At 42.9% G+C, this 20,392-nt stretch overlaps 1 protein-coding gene across 3 annotated transcripts in view; it reads right to left on the bottom strand.

Moving 5' to 3' along the window:
• LOC120046877 (adhesion G protein-coupled receptor B3-like) overlaps positions 1-5,674 on the bottom strand; it is a 32,910-nt gene extending 27,236 nt beyond the window's left edge. For all 3 annotated transcript variants that reach the window (XM_038992452.1, XM_038992454.1, XM_038992453.1), the window contains exons 1-2: positions 5,610-5,674; positions 3,299-3,365 (exon numbers count right to left, since the gene is read on the bottom strand). In XM_038992452.1, coding sequence (XP_038848380.1) covers positions 3,299-3,365; positions 5,610-5,650 — 108 coding nt within the window. In that variant the 5' untranslated portion in view covers positions 5,651-5,674. The remainder of the gene's footprint in view (positions 1-3,298; positions 3,366-5,609) is intronic.
• Between the last annotated feature and the right edge of the window lie 14,718 nt (positions 5,675-20,392).

The raw sequence follows: 20,392 nt of genomic DNA, 5'->3' as shown, positions 1-20,392 counted from the left end.
AGACCTCTCTCATCTTTTTAAGTGGGAGAACTTGCACAATTGGTGGCTGACTAAATACTTTTTTGCCCCACTGTACCTGAGGGAAACCTGAATCTATTTAGTCATATACCTGAGGGAAACCTGAATATATTTTGTCATATGGGGCGGCAGGTAGGCTCCCAGTTAAATGGGCCAGTAACTGAAAGGTCGCCGGTTTGAATCCCAGAGACTAATGAAAATATATAACTAGTTACACTCCCTCATATTCAACTGTTTATAGAGAAAAGCAGTGTAACTGGTGGGAATCAAACATGGCTCTCGCTCTCACCAACACAACTCCATTAGACTAAGAGGACACTGTCAAGGTCTGAAGGCTGACATTTATATTTCCATAGAGGGGGAACAAGGCAGGATTGGGGTCACTTCCATTTCAATAAAGGAAGTAAACAGAAATGTGGATTCCAACTCCAATCCTCCTAATGGAGTGGACCCCAGCCCTGGAATAAGGTGAGGGAACAATGTCACATCTAAAGACACTTGTGTACTTCAGGATAGTTAGCTGCATTAGTATGTCAATAAGATGTTATTATCCTTGTGAAATACAAAAGGTGATTGACATCATTAGTGTACCGTACACATTCTGTCTCTCCTCTATTCTGATCTCTCTCCTCTATTCTGATCTCTCTCCTCTATTATGATCTTTCTCATCTAGTATGATCTCTCTCTTCTAGTATGATCTCTCTGCTCTATTATGATCTCTCTCCTCTATTCTGATCTCTCTCCTCTATTCTGATCTCTCTCCTCTATTATGATCTCTCTCCTCTATTCTGATCTCTCTCCTCTATTATGATCTCTCTCCTCTATTCTGATCTCTCTCCTCTATTATGATCTCTCTCCTCTATTATGATCTCTCTCCTCTATTCTGATCTCTCTCCTCTATTATGATCTTTCTCATCTAGTATGATCTCTCTCTTCTAGTATGATCTCTCTGCTCTATTATGATCTCTCTCCTCTATTATGATCTCTCTGCTCTATTATGATCTCTCTCCTCTATTATGATCTCTCTCCTCTATTCTGATCTCTCTCTTCTATTCTGATCTCTCTCCTCTATTCTGATCTCTCTCCTCTATTATGATCTCTCTCCTCTATTATGATCTCTCTCCTATATTATGATCTCTCTATATTATGATCTATCTCCTCTATTATGATCTCTCTATATTATAATCACTCTATATTATGATCTCTCTCCTCTATTATGATCTCTCTCCTCTATTCTGATCTCTCTCCTCTATTATGGTCTCTCTCCTCTATTATGGTCTCTCTCCTGAATTCTTCCTCTCCTCTGTTGTAACGTGACATCTAGGGCTGTATGGCTCACTCATGGCATTGACATTAAATGTACTAACTCGCAAGACCTGACCTCTATGTTCCCCTCAATCCAACACCAGAGCCTTCAGGGAGGCTTTGTCTGTCTGACAGCAGCTGCTGTTATTTTCTAAAGCAAAAGCACCTCCTTAGACAAACAGTAACTCCAACACTGTAACACCAGATTTGCAATAATTGCCCCTTGTGGGATAAATCAAGTATTTTGAATGTAATTTAATCAGTGCTTACTGCTTTGATGAAAAATGTCAAGATTTTGGAAGGAGGCTACTCTCTTAATAAAAAAGCTAGTCCCATAGGATAATCTTTCCTTTTTGGTTCCAGGTAGAACCCTTTTGAGTTCACTGTAGAACCTTCTGCGGAAAGGTTTTTTCACTGGAACCCAAACGGGTTCTTCAAAGGGTTCTCCTATGGGCACAGCCCCGAAAATCTTTTAGGTCCTAGATAGCACCTTTTTTTCTAAGAGTGTAGACAGTGATTGTAGTAAATACTAAGAGTGTAGACAGTGATTGTAGTAAATACTAAGAGTGTAGACAGTGATTGTAGTAAATACTAAGAGTTAACCTTTTCTTTCAGCAAACACTTACACTTTTACAAAATGTACATTTACATGAATAACCAAAAAGGCAACAAATGAGTAGCCTATGTTTGTGTCTATGTTTTATATGTGATAGTATGTATTGTATGTACTGTATGTACTGTATGTACTGTATGTACTGTATGTATTGTATGTACTGTATGTACTGTATGTACTGTATGTACTGTATGTATTGTATGTACTGTATGTACTGTATGTACTGTATGTACTGTATGCTCATCCTGCCTGTAAACCAATATTATGTTTGGGATAATTAACACACCTTCAACCTTGAATAGTACTTCACCTAAACATACAATGATACTGCAAGCCTTCTCCCTTTTAAAGAGCAGATAAGCACTGTAATACTATAATATATACTTTAATCAGCAGTACTGTAATACTATAATACATACTTTAATCAGCAGTACTGTAATACTATAATATATACTTTAATCAGCAGTACTGTAATACTATAATACATACTTTAATCAGCAGTACTGTAATACTATAATACATACTTTAATCAGCAGTATTGTAATACTATAATACATACTTTAATCAGCAGTACTGTAATACTATAATATATACTTTAATCAGCAGTACTGTAATACTATAATACATACTTTAATCAGCAGTACTGTAATACTATAATACATACTTTAATCAGCGGTATTGTAATACTATAATACATACTTTAATCAGCAGTACTGTAATACTATAATATATACTTTAATCAGCAGTACTGTAATACTATAATACATACTTTAATCAGCAGTACTGTACTACTATAATACATACTTTAATCAGCAGTAATGTAATACTATAATACATACTTTAATCAACAGTACTGTAAAACTACAAAACGCACTGTAATCAGCAGTACTGTAATAATAAATACATACTGTAATTATCAGTACTGTAATACTATAATATGTACTTTAATCAGCAGTACTGTAATACTACAAAACACACTGTAATCAGCAGTACTGTAATAATAAATACATACTTTAATTAGCAGTACTGTAATAATAAATACATACTTTAATTAGCAGTACTGTAATAATATAATATGTACTTTAATCAGCAGTACTGTAATTATATAATACATACTTTAATCAACAGTACTGTAATACTATAAAACACACTGTAATCAGCAGTACTGTAATAATAAAATACATACTTTAAATCAGCAGTACTGTAATTATATAATACATACTTTAATCAGCAGTACTGTAATACTATACTATGCACTGTAATCAGCTGTAAAATAACACTATAATATGTATTTTAATCAGCAGTAGTGTAATACTATAATATGCACTTTAATCAGCAGTACTGTAATACTATAATACATACCAGAACCACTGCTGCTGCCGGTCCAACAAAGGCATACAGGAGACCACCTTCTAGAGATAGCCAGCAGCTGTAGAGAGATGAGGAGAGGAAAGGAGGAGAGGAGAAGAGAGGAGAGGAAAAGAGAGGAGAAGAGCGGAGAGGAGAAGAGAGGAGAAGAGCGGAGAGGAGAAGAGAGGAGAAGAGGAGAGAAGAGAAGAGAAGAGAAGAGGAGAGGAGTGGAGTGGAGTGAAGTGGAGAAGAGAGGAGAGGAGAAGAGGGGAGAAGAGCGGAGAGGAGAAGAGAAGAGGAGTGGATTGGAGAGGAGACATCAGCTAGCGAACCAACTCCCACAAAGAAATGAAACCCCAGAATCACATCAACTTAATGGTGCACAGCTGCATACAGTGGTGTTATCCTCCAGTGTCAAGGGAGCACTAGCATATGCTGTGGTTCTGCTTCAGAAAGTTTTACTGGGGAATAAAATGCTAACGAGAGTTTTAAAACATTGTTTATGTACTAGTATTCAGCTGGGACACAACTCAGGAGGAAATGGGGTATTGTCAGAATCTTTTTAAATGCCAACTGGGGTTGTCTTGGGGGTTTGTCAGGTTTGTAGGGTTCACCCTAGCCTAGCTAACCAAGTTTTCACATTTGTGTTTTTCATCAGAAGTCATTGCATGTGGGTACCTTCATGTGTGTTTAACGTATTACTGCTCTCAGATGTGTTTAATCCATAGATTTTAGAGGTGAAATAAAACAATATTTTTTTCAAAACGCGATATATATCCATTGTTTAGATGGAATGAAATATCTTTAAGTGTGATATGTTGTTGTCCCACCTAGCTGTCTTAGGATGAAGGCACCACCTGTAAGTCTCTCTGGATACGAGCATCTGCTTAATGACTCAAACGTCAAATGTAAATGTTTTACATTTACACTACCGTTCAAAAGGCTGGGCTCACTTAGAAATGTCTTTGTTTTTGAAAGAAAAGCCATTGTCCATTAAAATAACATCAAATTGATCAGAAATACAGTGTAGACATTGTTAATGTTGTAAATGACTATTGTAGCTGGAAACGGCAGATTTTTTATTGTAGCTGGAAACGGCTGTTTGGAATATCTACATAGGCGTACAGAGGACCATTATCAGCCACCATCACTCCTGTGTTCCAATGGCACGTTGTGTTAGCTAATCCAAGTTTATCATTTTAAAAGGCTAATTGATCATTAGAAAACCCTTTTGCAATTATGTTAGCACAGCTGAAAACTGTTGTTCTGATTTAAAGAAGCTATATTATTATTATTATCTTACATTTTTGTAATACATTGATGTCACAAATGTAACATTTGTAAAGTTCTTTATTAAAAATGTAGTTATTTGTTACATTTGACTGTGTACAACCTAGTATAACTACTTATTTATCTGAGTGAGGCGGATGTATAGCGTTTATGTCACACCCTGACCGTAGAGAGCTTTTTATGTCTCTATTTTGGTTTGGTATGGGTGTGATATGGGTGCGCATTCTATGTTCCTTTTTCTATGATTTGTATTTCTGTGTGTTTGGCCGGGTGTGGTTCTCAATCAGAGGCAGCTGTCTATCGTTGTCTCTGATTGAGAACCATACTTAGGTAGCCTTTTCCCACCTGTATTTGTGGGTAGTTGTCTATGTGTAGTTGCATGTCAGCACTAGTTGTTTATAGCGTCACGTTTGTTTTGTTATTTTGTTAGTTTGTTTAAGTGTTCTTTGTTTAATAAAGAAGAATGTATTCCAATCACGCTGCGCCTTGGTCTCATCGTTATGACGAACGTGACAGTTTAGCAAAAAACACATGATTCTTTGTCTCTCTGAAATGAAACCATCATGTGATAGATTTGAAACAAATACATGTATCATTGAACAACCCCTTGATTACAGACACCTGTGTGTGTCCTTTCAAAGTATATAAAGCAGTGACCCCCCAGTGTTTGTCATTATGCCCTGATGAACACAGCTTGTCTGTCAAACGTTGGTTATTCAACTCCTAGAGTGTGAGGCTCTCCTTTGCCATTGAACAAGCCCATGCCATGATTAGTTAGTGAAAAAAACACACCAGTCTCGTTCATAAATTATTTTAACAATAAAAGCTAATTTACCAACATTTCTGAAAATGAAACTTCTGATTTAAATTGACACAATTAGTATGAGGCTTTACAAATGAAAACAATTGCATTTTGGGATATAGACAGTGATTACCATGAGCAAATGCCACACGTTATACATTATAATCTTTACCAAAATATCAGAGCTACCAAGGTGACATATAGGTAGAAAGAAGTGAGAGAAAAACATACTATTGGGGTGTCCCATAGCCTTTTGCTTTGGTGAATCCCATTGAGACGGCAACCACTAAGGCAGGTAATCCTGAAAAAGAGAAGAATGAATACATGAACAATAAGACAGGTAATCCTGAAAAAGAGTAGAATGAATACATGAACAATAAGGCAGGTAGTTCTGGATGCTTGTTTCATCGTGCCGTACAGCCGTCATACAGGATGCTGCCTTCAAACACCTGTCTCTAGATTCTACTGTCTGCTGTGTGGAGAGAGAATGTGTTTATAGTCCTCCTTCACACCTTCTCTAGATCCTACTGTCTGGTGTGGAGAAGAGAATGTGTTTATAGTTCTCCTTCACACCTGTCTCTAGAACCTACTGTCTGCTGTGTTGGAGAGAAATGTGTTATAGTTCTCCTTCAACACCTGTCTCTAGATCTCTACTGTCTGCTGTGTGGAAGAGAATTGTTTTATAGTCTCCTTAACACCTGTCTCTAGACCTACTGTCTGCTGTGTGGAGAGAGAATGTGTTATAGTTCTCCTTCAACACCTGTCTCTAGATCTACTGTCTGCTGTGTGGAGAGAGAATGTGTTATAGTCTCCTTCAACACCTGTCTCTAGACCTACTGTCTGCTGTGTGGGAGAGAATGTGTTATAGTTCTCCTTCACACCTGTCCTCTAGACCACTGTCTGCTGTGTGGAGAAGAATGTGTTATAGTTCTCCTTCAACACCTGTCTCAGATCTACTGTCTGCTGTGTGAGAGAGAATGTGGTTATAGTCTCCTTCAACACCTGTCTCCAGACCTACTGTCTGCTGTGTGGAGAGAGAATGTGTTATAGTTCTCCTTCAACAACCTGTCTCTGACCTACTGTCTGCTGTGGTGGAGAGAGAATGTGTTATAGTCTTCATTTTCAGACACCTGTCTCTAATCTACTGTCTGCTGTGTGGAGAGAGAATGTGTTATAGTTCTCCTTCAACACCTGTCTCTAGATCTACTGTCTGCTGTGTGGAGAGAGAATGTGTTATAGTCTCCTTCAACACCTGTCTCTAGACCTACTGTCTGCTGTGGGATAGAGAATGGTTTATAGTTCTCCTTCACACCTGTCTCTAGACTACTGTCTGCTGTGTGAGAGAGAATGTGTTAAAGTTCTCCTTCAACACCTGTCTCTAGCCTACTGTCTGCTGTGTGGAGAGAGAATGTGTTTAGTTCTCCTTCACACCTGTCTCTAGATCTACTGTCGCTGTGTGGAGAGAGAGTGTTATAGTTACTCTCCTTCAACACCTGTCTCTAGATCTACTGTCTGCTGTGTGGAGAGAGAATGTGTTATAGTCTCCTTCAACACCTGTCTCTAGACCTACTGTCTGCTGTGTGGATAGTTCTCATTCAACACCTGTCTCTAGACCGACTGTCTGCTGTGTGGAGAGAGAATGTGTTATAATCTCCTTCAACACCTGTCTCTAGACCTACTGTCTGCTGTGTGGATAGTTCTCCTTCAACACCTGTCTCTAGACCTACTGTCTGCTGTGTGGAGAGAGAATGTGTTATAGTCTCCTTCAACACCTGTCTCTAGATCTACTGTCTGCTGTGTGGAGAGAGAATGTGTTATAGTTCTCCTTCAACACCTGTCTCTAGATCTACTGTCTGTGTGTGTAGAGAGAATGTGTTATAGTCTCCTTCAACACCTGTCTCTCTAGACCTACTGTCTGCTGTGTGGAGAGAGAATGTGTTATAGTTCTCCTTCAACACCTGTCTCTAGACCTACTGTCTGCTGTGGAGAGAGATGTGTTATAGTTCTCCTTCAACACCTGTCTCTAGATCTACTGTCTGCTGTGTGGAGAGAGAATGTGTTATAGTTCTCCTTCAACACCTGTCTCTAGACTACTGTCTGCTGTGTGGAGAGAGAATGTGTTATAGTTCTCCTTCACACCTGTCTCTAGATCTCCTGTCTGCTGTGTGGAGAGAAATGTGTTATAGTTCTCCTTCACACCTGTCCTCTAGATCTACTGTCTGCTGTGTGGAGAGAGAATGTGTTATAGTCTCCTTCAACACCTGTCTCTAGACCTACTGTCTGCTGTGTGGAGAGAGAATGTGTTATAGTTCTCCTTCAACACCTGTCTCTAGACCTACTGTCTGCTGTGTGGAGAGAGAATGTGTTATAGTTCTCCTTCAACACCTGTCTCTAGATCTACTGTCTGCTGTGTGGAGAGAGAATGTGTTATAGTCTCCTTCAACACCTGTCTCTAGACCTACTGTCTGCTGTGTGGAGAGAGAATGTGTTATAGTTCTCCTTCAACACCTGTCTCTAGACCTACTGTCTGCTGTGTGGAGAGAGAATGTGTTATAGTTCTCCTTCAACACCTGTCTCTAGATCTACTGTCTGCTGTGTGGAGAGAGAATGTGTTATAGTCTCCTTCACACCTGTCTCTAGACCTACTGTCTGCTGTGTGGAGAACGAATGTGTTTATAGTTCTCCTTCAACACCTGTCTCTCTAGATCTACTGTCTGCTGTGTGGAGAGAGAATGTGTTATAAGTCTCCTCTCAACACCTGTCTCTAGATCTACTGTCTGCTGTGTGGAGAGAGAAATGTGTTATAGTTCTCCTTCACACCTGTCTCTAATCTACTGTCTGCTGTGTGGAGAGAGAATGTGTTATAGTTCTCCTTCAACACCTGTCTCTAAGATCTACTGTCTGCTGTGTGAGAGAGAAGTGTGTGTATAGTTCTCCTTCAACACCTGTCTCTAGACCTACTGTCTGCTGTGTGGAGAGAGAATGTGTTATAATCTCCTTCAACACCTGTCTCTAGATCTACTGTCTGCTGTGTGGAAGAGAAATGTTGTTATAGTCTCCTTCAACACCTGTCTCTAGACTACTGTCTGCTGTGTGGAGAGAGAATGTTTTTAGTGCTCCTTCAACACCTGTCTCTAGATCTACTGTCTGCTGTGTGGAGAGAAATGTGTTATAGTCCTCCTTCAACACCTGTCTCTAGACCTACTGTCTGCTGTGTGGAGAGAGAATTGTGTTATAGTTTCTCCTTCAACACCTGTCTCTAGATCTACTGTCTGCTGTGTGGAGAGAGAATGTGTTATAGTTCTCCTTCAACACCTGTCTCTAGACCTACTGTCTGCTGTGTGGAGAGAGAATGTGTTTTAGTGTTCCTTCAACACCTGTCTCTAGATCTACTGTCTGCTGTGTGGAGAGAGAATGTGTTAAGTTCTCCTTCAACACCTTGTCTCTAGACCTACTGTCTGCTGTTGGAGAGAGAATGTGTTATAGTCTCCTTCAACACCTGTCTCTAGATCTACTGTCTGCTGTGTGGAGAGAGAATGTGTTATAGTTCTCCTTCAACACCTGTCTCTAGATCTACTGTCTGCTGTGTGGAGAGAGAATGTGTTATAGTTCTCCTTCAACACCTGTCTCTAGATCTACTGTCTGCGTGTGGAGAGAGAATGTGTTATAGTTCTCTCTCACACCCCTGTCTCTAGACCTACTGTCTGCTGTGTGGAGAGAGAATGTGTTATAGTTCTCCTTCAACACCTGTCTCCAGATCTACTGTCTGCTGTGTGGAGAGAGAATGTGTTATAGTTCTCCTTCAACAACCTGTCTCTAGATCTACTGTCTGCTGTGTGGAGAGAGAATGTGTATAGTTCTCCTTCAACACCTGTCTCTAGACTACTGTCTGCTGTGTGGAGAGGAATGTGTTATAGTCTCCCTTAAACACCTGTCTCTAGACTCTACTGTCTGCTGTGTGGAGAGAGAATGTGTTAGATAGTTCTCCTTCAACACCTGTCTCTAGATCTACTGTCTGCTGTGTGGAGGAGAATGTTTTATAGTCTCCTTCAACACCTGTCTCTAGATCTACTGTCTGCTGTGGGAAGAGAATGTGTTATAGTTCTCCTTCACACCTGTCTCTAGACCTACTGTCTGCTGTGTGGAGAGAGAATGTGTTATAGTTCTCCTTCACCACCTGTCTCAGATTCTACTGTCGCTGTTTGGAGAGAGAATGTGGTTATAGTTTCTCCTGGAAAAGAGTCACCAACCTTCTCCTAGATCTACTGTCTGCTGTGTGAGAGAGAATGTGTTATAGTTCTCCTTCAACACCTGTCTCTAGACCACTGTCTGCTGTTTGGAGAGAGAATGTGTTATAGTTCTCCTTCAACACCTGTCTCTAGACTACTGTCTGCGTGTGGAGAGAGAATTGTTACTAGTCTCCTCACACCTGTCTCTAGACTACTGTCTGCTGGTGTAGAGAGAATGTGTTATAGTTCTCCTTCAACACCTGTCTCTAATCTACTGTCTGCTGTGTGGAGAGCGAATGTGTTTATAGTTCTCCTTCAACACCTGTCTCTAGATCTACTGTCTGCTGTGTGGAGAGAGAATGTGTTTATAGTCTCCTCACACCTTCTCTAGATCTACTGTCTGCTGTGTGGAGAAAGACAATGTGGTTTGTAGTTCTTCCCTTCAACCCTGTCTCCAGATCTACTGGTCTGCTGTGTGGAGAGAGAAGTGTTATAGTTCTCCTTCACACCTGTCTCTAGACCATACTGGTCTGCCTGTGTGTAGAGAGAGAATGTGTTAAGTCTCCTTCAACACCTGTCCTAGACCTACTGTCCTGTGTGTGGAGAGAGAATGTGTTATAGTTCTCCTTCAACACCTTTCATCTAGCATCCTACTGTCTGCTGTGTGGAGAGAGAATGTGTTATAGTTTCCGCAAACACTGTCTCGTAGATCTACTGTCTGTGTGTGGAGAAGAGAATGTGTTATATCCCCTTCAACACCTTCTCTAGACCTCTGTCTGGGCTGTGTGGAAGAGAAATGTGTTATACGTCTCCTAACACCTGGTCTCTAGACCTACTGTCTCTGTGGTGAGAGAGATGTGTTATAGTTCTTCCTTCACACCCTGTCTCCAGACTCTACGTCTGCTGTGGTGGAAGAGAATGTGTTATATGTTCTCCTTCAACACCTTCTCTAACCTACTGTCCTGCTAGTGTGGAGAGAATTGTGTTATAGTCTCCTTCAAACACCTGTCTCTAGACTACTGTCTGCTGTGTGGAGAAGAATGTGTTATAGTTCTCCTTCAACCCTGTCCTCAAGACCTACTGTCTGGCTGATGTGGAGAGAGAATGTGTTATAGTTTCTCCTTCCAACACCTGTCCTTAGACCTAGCTGGTCCTGCTGTGGTGGAGAGAATGTGTTATAATTTCTCCTTACCACCTGTCTCTAGACTACTCTTCTGCTGTGATGGAGAGACGAAGTGTTATAGTCTCCTTCACCACCTGTCTCTTTAGACTACTGTCTGCTGTGTGGAGAGAGAATGTGTTATAGTTCTCCTTCAACACCTGTTCTCTAGACCTACGTGTCTGCTGTGTGGAGAGAGAATGTGTTATAGTTCTCCTTCAACACCTGTCTCTAGACCCTACTGTCTGCTGTGTGGAGAGAAATGTGTTATAGTTCTCCTTCAACACCTGTCTCTCAGATCTACTGTCTGCTGTTGGAGAGAGAAGTGTGTTATATTCTCCTTCAACACCTGTCTCTAGATCCTGTCTGCTGTGTGGAAGAGAATGTGGTTATAGTACTCCTTCACACTCTTCTCTAGATACTGTCTGCTGTGTGGAGAGACAATGTGTTATAGTCTCCTTCAACACCTGCTCTAGATCTACTGTCTGCTGTGTGGAGAGAGAATGGTGTATAGTTCTCCTTCAACACCTGTCTCTAGATCTACTGTCTGCTGTTGTGAGAGAGAATGTTTTTATAGTCTCCTTCAACACCTGTCTCTAGATCTACTGTCTGCTGTGTGGAGAGACAATGTGTTATAGTTCTCTTCAACACCTGCTAGATTACTGTTGCTGTGTGGAGAGAGAATGTGTTAGTCTCCTTCAACACCTGTCTCTAATACCTACTGTCTGCTGTGTGGAGAGAATGTGTTATATTTTCTCCTTCAACACCTGTCTCTATAGACCTAGCTGTCTGCTGTGGGAAGAGAATGTGTTATAGTCTCCTTCAACCCTGTCTCTAGACCTACTGTCTGCTGTGTGGAGGAGAACTGTTTTATAGTTTCTCCTTCAACACCTGTCTCTAGATCTACTGTCTCGCTGTTTGGAGGACATGTGTTTTAGTTCCTGCAACACCTGTCTCTAGATCTACTGTCTGCTGTGTGGAGAGAGATGTGTTATAGTTTCTCCTTCAACACCTGTCTCTAGTACCTACAGTCTGCTGTGTGGGAGAGAGAATGGTGTTATAGTCTCGCTTCACACCTGTCTCTAGACCTACTGTCTGCTGTGTGGAGAGAGAATGTGTTATAGTTCTCCTTCAACACCTGTTCTAGACCTACTGGTACTGCTGTGTGGAGGAGAGAATGTGTTATGTTCTCCTTCAACACCTGTCTCTAGACCTACTGTCTGCTGTGTGGAGAGAGAATGTGTTTATATCCCTTCAACACCTGTCTCTAGACCTACTGTCTGCTGTGTGGAGAGAGAATGTGTTTATAGTTCTCCTTCAACACCTGTCTCTAGAACCTCTGTCTGCTGTGTGGAGAGAGAATGTGTTATAGTTCTCCTTCAACACCTGTCTCTAGATCTACTGTCTGCTGTGTGGAGAGAGAATGTGTTATAGTTCTCCTTCAACACCTGTCTCTAGACCTACTGTCTGCTGTGTGGAGAGACAATGTGTTATAGTCCCCTTCAGACACTGTCTCTAGATCTACTGTCTGCTGGTGGAGAGAGAGTTGTTTATAGTCTCCTTCCAACCTGTCTCTAGACCTACTGTCTGCTGTGTGGAGAGATAATGTGTTATAGTTCTCTCAACACTGTCTCTAGACCTACTGTCTGCCTGTGGAGAGAGAATGTGTTATAGTTCTCCTTCAACACCTGTCTCTAGATCTACTGTCTGCTGTGTGGAGAGAGAATGTTTTATATCTCCTTCAACACTGCTCTAGACCTACTGTCTGCTGTGTGGAGAACAATGTGTTATAGTCTCCTTCAACACCTGTCTCTAATCTACTGTCTCTGTGTGGGAGAGAATGTGTTATAGTTCTCCTTCAACACCTGTCTCTAGATCTACTAGTCTGCTGTGTGGAGAGAGATAGTGTTATAGTCCCTTCAACACCTGTCTCTAGACTACTGTCTGCTGTGTGGAAGAGAAATGTTTATAGTTTCTCTTAACACCTGTCCTCTAATTCTACTGTCTGCCCTGTGTGGAGAGAGCATGTGTATAGTCTCCTTCAACCCTGTCTCTAGACCTACTGTCTGTGTGTGGAGGAGTAATGTGTTAGTTCTCTTCAACACCTGTCTCTACGACCTACTGTCGCTCTGTGTGGAGAGAGAATGTGGTTATAGTTCTCCCTATCAACACCTTGTCTCTAGATTCTACTGTCTGCTGTGTGGAGTATCGAGAATGTGTTAGTTCTCCTTCACCCTGTCTCTAGACCTACTGTCTGCTGTTGTGAGAGAGAATGTGTTATATTCTCTTCAACAACCTGTCTCTAGACCTAACTGTCTGCTGTGTGGAGAAGAATGTGTTATAGTTCTCTTCAACACCGTCTCTAGTCTACTGTCTGCTGGGTGGAGAGAGAATGTTTATAGTTCTCCTTCAACACCTGTCTCTAGATCTACTGTCTGCTGTGTGGAGAGAGAATGTGTTATAGTTCTCCTTCAACACCTGTCTTAGACTACTGTCTGCTGTGTGGAGAGAGAATGTGTATAGTTCTCCTTCAACACCTGTCTCTAGACCTACTGTCTGCTGTTGGAGAGAGAATGTGTTATAGTTCTCTTCAACACCTGTCTCTAGATCTACTGTCTGCTGTGTGGAGAGAGAATGTTTATAGTTCTCCTTCAACCACCGTCTCTCTAGAATCTACTGTCTGCTGTGTGGAGAGAGAATGTGTTATAGTTCTCCTTCAACACCTGTCTCTAGATCTACTGTCTGCTGTGTAGAGAGAATGTGTTATAGTCTCCTTCAACACCTGTCTCTAGACCTACTGTCTGCTGTGTGGAGAGAGAATGTGTTTTAGTGTTCCTTCAACACCTGTCTCTAGATCTACTGTCTGCTGTGTGGAGAGAGAATGTGTTATAGTCTCCTTCAACACCTGTCTCTAGACCTACTGTCTGCTGTGTGGAGAGAGAATGTGTTATAGTCTCCTTCAACACCTGTCTCTAGACCTACTGTCTGCTGTGTGGAGAGAGAGAATGTGTTTATAGTTCTCCTTCAACACCTGTCTCAGACCTACTGTCTGCTGTGTGGAGAGAATGTGTTATGTTCTCCTCAAACACCTGTCTCTAGACTACTGTCTGCTGTGTGGAGAGAGAATGTGTTATAGTCTCCTCACACCTGTCTCATAACACTGTCTGCTGTGGAGAGAGAATGTGTTATAGTCTCCTTCAACACCTGTCTCAGATCTACTCTGGTCTGCTGTGTGGAGAGAGAATGTTTTAGTTCTCCTTCAAAACACCTTCTCTAGACCTACTGTCTGCTGTGTGGAGAGAGAATGTGTTTAGTTCTCCTTCAACACCTGGTCTCTAGATCTACTGTCTGCTGTGTGGAGAGAGAATGTGTTATCTCCTTCAACACCTGTCTCTAGACCTACTGTCGCGTGGGAGAAATGTGTTTATAGTCTCCTTCAACACCTGTTCTTTAGATCCTACTGTCTGCTGTGTGGAGAGAGAATGTGTTATAGTTCTCCTTCAACACCTGTCTCCAGATCTACTGTCTGCTGTGTGGAGAGAGAATGTGTTATAGTTCTCCTTCAACACCTGTCTCCAGATCTACTGTCTGCTGTGTGGAGAGAGAATGTGTTATAGTTCTCCTTCAACACCTGTCTCTAGACCTACTGTCTGCTGTGTGGAGAGAGAATGTGTTATAGTTCTCCTTCAACACCTGTCTCTAGACTTACTGTCTGCTGTGTGGAGAGAGAATGTGTTATAGTCTCCTTCACACCTGTCTCTAGACCTACTGTCTGCTGTGTGGAGAGAGAATGTGTTATAGTTCTCCTTCAACACCTGTCTCTAGATCTACTGTCTGCTGTGTGGAGAGAGAATGTGTTATAGTTCTCCTTCACACCTGTCTCTAGATCTACTGTCTGCTGTGTGGAGAGAGTGTGTTATAGTCTCCTCAACACCTGTCCTAGATACTGTCTGGTGTGGAAGAGAATGTGTTATAGTCTCCTTCAACACCTTCTCTAGACTACTACTGTCTGCTGTGTGGAGAGAGAATGTGTTATAGTTCTCCTTCAACACCTGTCTCTAGACCTACTGTCTGCTGTGGTGGAGAGAGAATGTGTTTATGTCTCCTTAACACCTGTCTCTAGACTACTGTCTGCTGTGTGGAGAGAGAATGTGTTATAGTCTCCTTCAACACCTGTCTCTAGATCTACTGTCTGCTGTGTGGAGAGACAATGTGTTATAGTCTCCTTCAACACCTGTCTCTAGATCTACTGTCTGCTGTGTGGAGAGAGAATGTGTTATAGTTCTCCTTCAACACCTGTCTCTAGACCTACTGTCTGCTGTGTGGAGAGAGAATGTGTTATAGTCTCCTTCAACACCTGTCTCTAGACCTACTGTCTGCTGTGTGGAGAGAGAATGTGTTATAGTTCTCCTTCAACACCTGTCTCTAGACCTACTGTCTGCTGTGTGGAGAGAGAATGTGTTATAGTTCTCCTTCAACACCTGTCTCTAGACCTACTGTCTGCTGTGTGGAGAGAGAATGTGTTATAGTCTCCTTCAACACCTGTCTCTAGATCTACTGTCTGCTGTGTGGAGAGAGAATGTGTTATAGTCTCCTTCAACACCTGTCTCTAGACCTACTGTCTGCTGTGTGGAGAGAGAATGTGTTATAGTTCTCCTTCAACACCTGTCTCTAGATCTACTGTCTGCTGTGTGGAGAGAGAATGTGTTATAGTTCTCCTTCAACACCTGTCTCTAGACCTACTGTCTGCTGTGTGGAGAGACAATGTGTTATAGTCTCCTTCAACACCTGTCTCTAGATCTACTGTCTGCTGTGTGGAGAGAGGAATGTGTTATAGTCTCCTTCAAACACCTGTCTCTAGACTACTGTTCTGCTGTGTGGAGAGGAATGTGTTATAGTTCTCCTTCAACACTCTGTCTCTAGGACCTGACTGTCTGCTGTGTGGAGATAGAATGTGTTATGTTCTCCTTCAACACCTGTCTCTAGATCTACTGTCTGCTGTGTGGAGAGAGAATGTGTTATAGTTCTCCTTCAACACCTGTCTCTAGACCTACTGTCTGCTGTGTGGAGAGACAATGTGTTATAGTCTCCTTCAACACCTGTCTCTAGATCTACTGTCTGCTGTGTGGAGAGAGAATGTGTTATAGTTCTCCTTCAACACCTGTCTCTAGATCTACTGTCTGCTGTGTGGAGAGAGAATGTGTTATAGTCTCCATAGTATTGGTGTGCTGTCTCTTTCTATAGCAGGCAGTTGTATAAGAGTTCAAAAGAGGACGATGTGCAGGCATGCATGAATTCAGGGAAAACATTTGCCAGCCGCGTCCACAAAGGCGTGATTAAAATCCCTCCTGGCCATGGGTAAACATCATTTCATTTTCTCACATGGCCTGAACATGGGTTAGTCAGTATCTCCAGTGGCTTCCATCAACATTAAAGGTGCACTCTGCAATATATACTGCTGTTCATTGGTCATTTCAATGAAAGCATCTCCAGCCCCGTCCCCCAGCTTAATGGCAAACTGCGTGACGGGGCTGCAGGTTTTGTTGTTTTTTGAATGAAGTAGCTTTTCTAATTGAAGAGGATGGATGTGTTGAATGTTAATCTAATCCCTCTACAGTACAGTACAGTGTGGAAGACTTGGATTTGGAAGGAGCTGACACATGCTCAACTGTTTCCACTGCTTTGCCTAATAACACTCAGATTACCACAGCTCAAAAACAGGAAATACAGAAACCAGAGTGTGTCTGAATTGACATCCTCTCACTACCCACTGTACATGTCACTTCCCTTTCACCAAGCTTACTAAGGCTACTTCTTAATTCACTAAGCCTCTTTTTCATGGATTCACGCCCAAATTCAGGCTGTTGCTTTATCTGCTTAGAGGAAGAATAGTGATGGACAAACGCACACACACACACACACACACACACGCACACGCACACACACACACACACACACACAGCACACACACACAGCACACACACACACACACACACACAGTTTTGTATTGCTATCCTTGTGGGGACCAAATAATTGATTCCCAACCAAAATCATATTTTCCCTAACCCTAACTCTAACCTTAACCCAAAGCCTAACCTTGATTCCAAACCCCTAACCCTAAAACTATACGTACTGTAACCCTAACTCCTACCCCTAACCCTTACCCTCAACCTAACTCTAACCCCTAACCATTTTTACCTTGTCCCTGAGCTGACAAGGTAAAAATCTGTCGTTCTGCCCCTGAGCAAGGCAGTTAACCCACTGTTCCCCGGGCGCCGAAGACGTGGATGTCGATTATGGCAGCCCCCCGCAGCCCCCCAGCCCCCCGCACCTCTCTGATTCAGAGGACACATTTCAGTTGAATACATTCAGTTGGACAACTGACTAGATATCGCCCTTTCCCTAACCCTAACCTTCATTCTAACCATAACCTTCATTCTAACCCTAACCTTCATTCTAACCATAACCTTCATTCTAACCCTAACTTTCATTCTAACCCTAACCCTCATTCTAACCCTAACCATAATTATAACCCTAAACCTAACCCCTAACCCTAAACCTAACCGTAATTATAACCCTAAACCTAACTCTAACCCCTAAGCCTAAAATAGCATTTTTCCTTATGGGGACCAGCAGATACTTACCCCATCCCTGAATTTTCCTTGTTTTACTATCCTTGTGAGTTCTTCTGGTACCAACAAGGATAGTTAAACAAAAATACACACATACACACACACACACAAACACTCCCTCTCCGTGTATATAGCTTGACCTTGCTTCACGTGCCTTCCTGTTCGATCACTAGCATACTAATGAGTGTGTGCTCCAGGCAGAGAAATTCCAGAGCCATGGCTTTTGTGTCAGTCAGTCAGTCAACCTGGTTCTCTGGCTCCCAATCTGATCATTAGTAGTAGTGCTGTCTGTCTGTCTGTCTGTCTGTCTGTCTGTCTGTCTGTCTGTCTGTCTGTCTGTCTGTCTGTCTGTCTGTCTGTCTGTCTGTCTGTCTGTCTGTCTGTCTGTCTGTCTGTCGGTCGTTCCTGTTGCTGCAGTCATGGGATTCTAACCAATGCTCTTATTCACTTAATGTTCAGGACAGGGTACCATTAATGTTCAGGACAGGGTACCAGTACTGTTCAGGGCAGGGTACCATTACTGTTTAGGACAGGGTACCATTACTGTTCAGGGCAGGGTACCATTACTGTTTAGGACAGGGTACCATTACTGTTCAGGGCAGGGTACCATTACTGTTCAGGGCAGGGTACCATTACTGTTCAGGGCAGGGTACCATTAATGTTCAGGACAGGGTACCATTACTGTTCAGGGCAGGGTACCATTAATGTTCAGGACAGGGTACCATTACTGTTCAGGACAGGGTACCATTACTGTTCAGGACAGGGTCCCATTATTGTTCAGGGCAGGGTACCATTAATGTTCAGGACAGGGTACCATTACTGTTCAGGACAGGTTACCATTCTGTTAGACGTGTCATTACGTTCAGGACAGGGTCCATTACTGTTCAGGACAGGGTCCCATTACTGTTCAGGGCAGGGTACCATTACTGTCAGGGCAGGGTACCATTACTGTTCAGCAGGGTACATTACTGTTCAGGGCAGGGTACCATTAATGTTCAGGACAGGGTACCATTACTGTTCAGGACAGGGTACCATTACTGTTCAGGACAGGGTCCCATTATTGTTCAGGGCAGGGTACCATTAATGTTCAGGACAGGGTACCAGTACTGTTCAGGACAGGTTACCATTACTGTTCAGGACAGGGTACCATTACTGTTCAGGACAGGGTCCCATTACTGTTCAGGACAGGGTCCCATTACTGTTCAGGGCAGGGTACCATTACTGTTCAGGGCAGGGTACCATTACTGTTCAGGACAGGGTACCATTACTGTTCAGGACAGGGTACCATAACTGTTCAGGACAGGGTACCATTACTGTTCAGGACAGGGTACCATTACTGTTCAGGACAGGGTCCCATTACTGTTCGGGCAGGGACATACTGTTCGGAGGTACCATTACTGTTCAGGCAGGGTACCATTACTGTTCAGGACAGGGTACCATAATGTTCAGGACAGGGTACCATTACTGTTCAGGACAGGGTACCATTACTGTTCAGGGCAGGGTACCATTACTGTTCAGGACAGGGTCCCATTACTGTTCAGGACAGGTTCCATTACTGTTCAGGACAGGGTGCCATTACTGTTCAGGACAGGGTACCATTACTGTTCAGGACAGGGTACCATTACTGTTCAGGACAGGGTCCCATTACTGTTCAGGGCAGGGTACCATTACTGTTCAGGACAGGGTACCATTACTGTTCAGGACAGGGTACCATTACTGTTCAGGACAGGGTACCATTACTGTTCAGGGCAGGGTACCATTACTGTTCAGGGCAGGGTACCATTACTGTTCAGGGCAGGGTACCATTACTGTTCAGGGCAGGGTACCATTACTGTTCAGGGCAGGGTACCATTACTGTTCAGGACAGGGTACCATTACTGTTCAGGACAGGGTACCATTACTGTTCAGGACAGGTACATATGTTCAGGGCTCCATTACTGTTCAGGGCAGGGTACCATTACTGTTCAGGGCAGGGTACCATTACTGTTCAGGGCAGGGTACCATTACTGTTCAGGACAGGGTACCATTACTGCTCAGGACAGGGTCCAATTACTGTTCAGGACAGGGTACCATTACTGTTCAGGACAGGGTGCCATTACTGTTCAGGACAGGGTCCCATTACTGTTCAGGGCAGGGTACCATAACTGTTCAGGACAGGGTACCATTACTGTTCAGGACAGGGTACCATTACTGTTCAGGGCAGGGTACCATTACTGTTCAGGACAGGGTGCCATTACTGTTCAGGACAGGTTCCCATTACTGTTCAGGACAGGGTACCATTACTGTTCAGGACAGGGTACCATTACTGTTCAGGACAGGGTGCCATTACTGTTCAGGACAGGTTCCCATTACTGTTTAGGACAGGGTACCATTACTGTTCAGGACAGGTTCCCATTACTGTTCAGGACAGGGTCCCATTACTGTTCAGGACAGGGTACCATTACTGTTCAGGGCAGGGTACCATTACTGTTCAGGACAGGGTACCATTACTGTTCAGGACAGGGTACCATTACTGTTCAGGACAGGGTCCCATTACTGTTCAGGACAGGTTCCCATTACTGTTCAGGACAGGGTCCCATTACTGTTCAGGACAGGGTCCCATTACTGTTCAGGACAGGGTACCATTACTGTTCAGGACAGGGTCCCATTACTGTTCAGGACAGGGTACCATTACTGTTCAGGGCAGGGTACCATTACTGTTCAGGACAGGGTCCATTACTGTTCAGGGCAGGGTATCATTACTGTTCAGGACAGGGTTCCATTACTGTTCAGGACAGGGTCCCATTACTGTTCAGGGCAGGGTACCATTACTGTTCAGGACAGGGTTCCATTACTGTTCAGGACAGGGTACCATTACTGTTCAGGACAGGGTTCCATTACTGTTCAGGACAGGGTCCCATTACTGTTCAGGACAGGGTACCATTACTGTTCAGGACAGGGTTCCATTACTGTTCAGGACAGGGTCCCATTACAATATGTATTTGTCTAACTAAC

The sequence above is a fragment of the Salvelinus namaycush genome, chromosome 4 (genome assembly GCF_016432855.1).
Source record: "Salvelinus namaycush isolate Seneca chromosome 4, SaNama_1.0, whole genome shotgun sequence".
Lineage (NCBI taxonomy): Eukaryota > Metazoa > Chordata > Actinopteri > Salmoniformes > Salmonidae > Salvelinus > Salvelinus namaycush.
The sequence above is the reverse complement of the archived record's forward strand: the minus strand, read 5'-3'. Positions and strand labels throughout refer to the sequence as shown.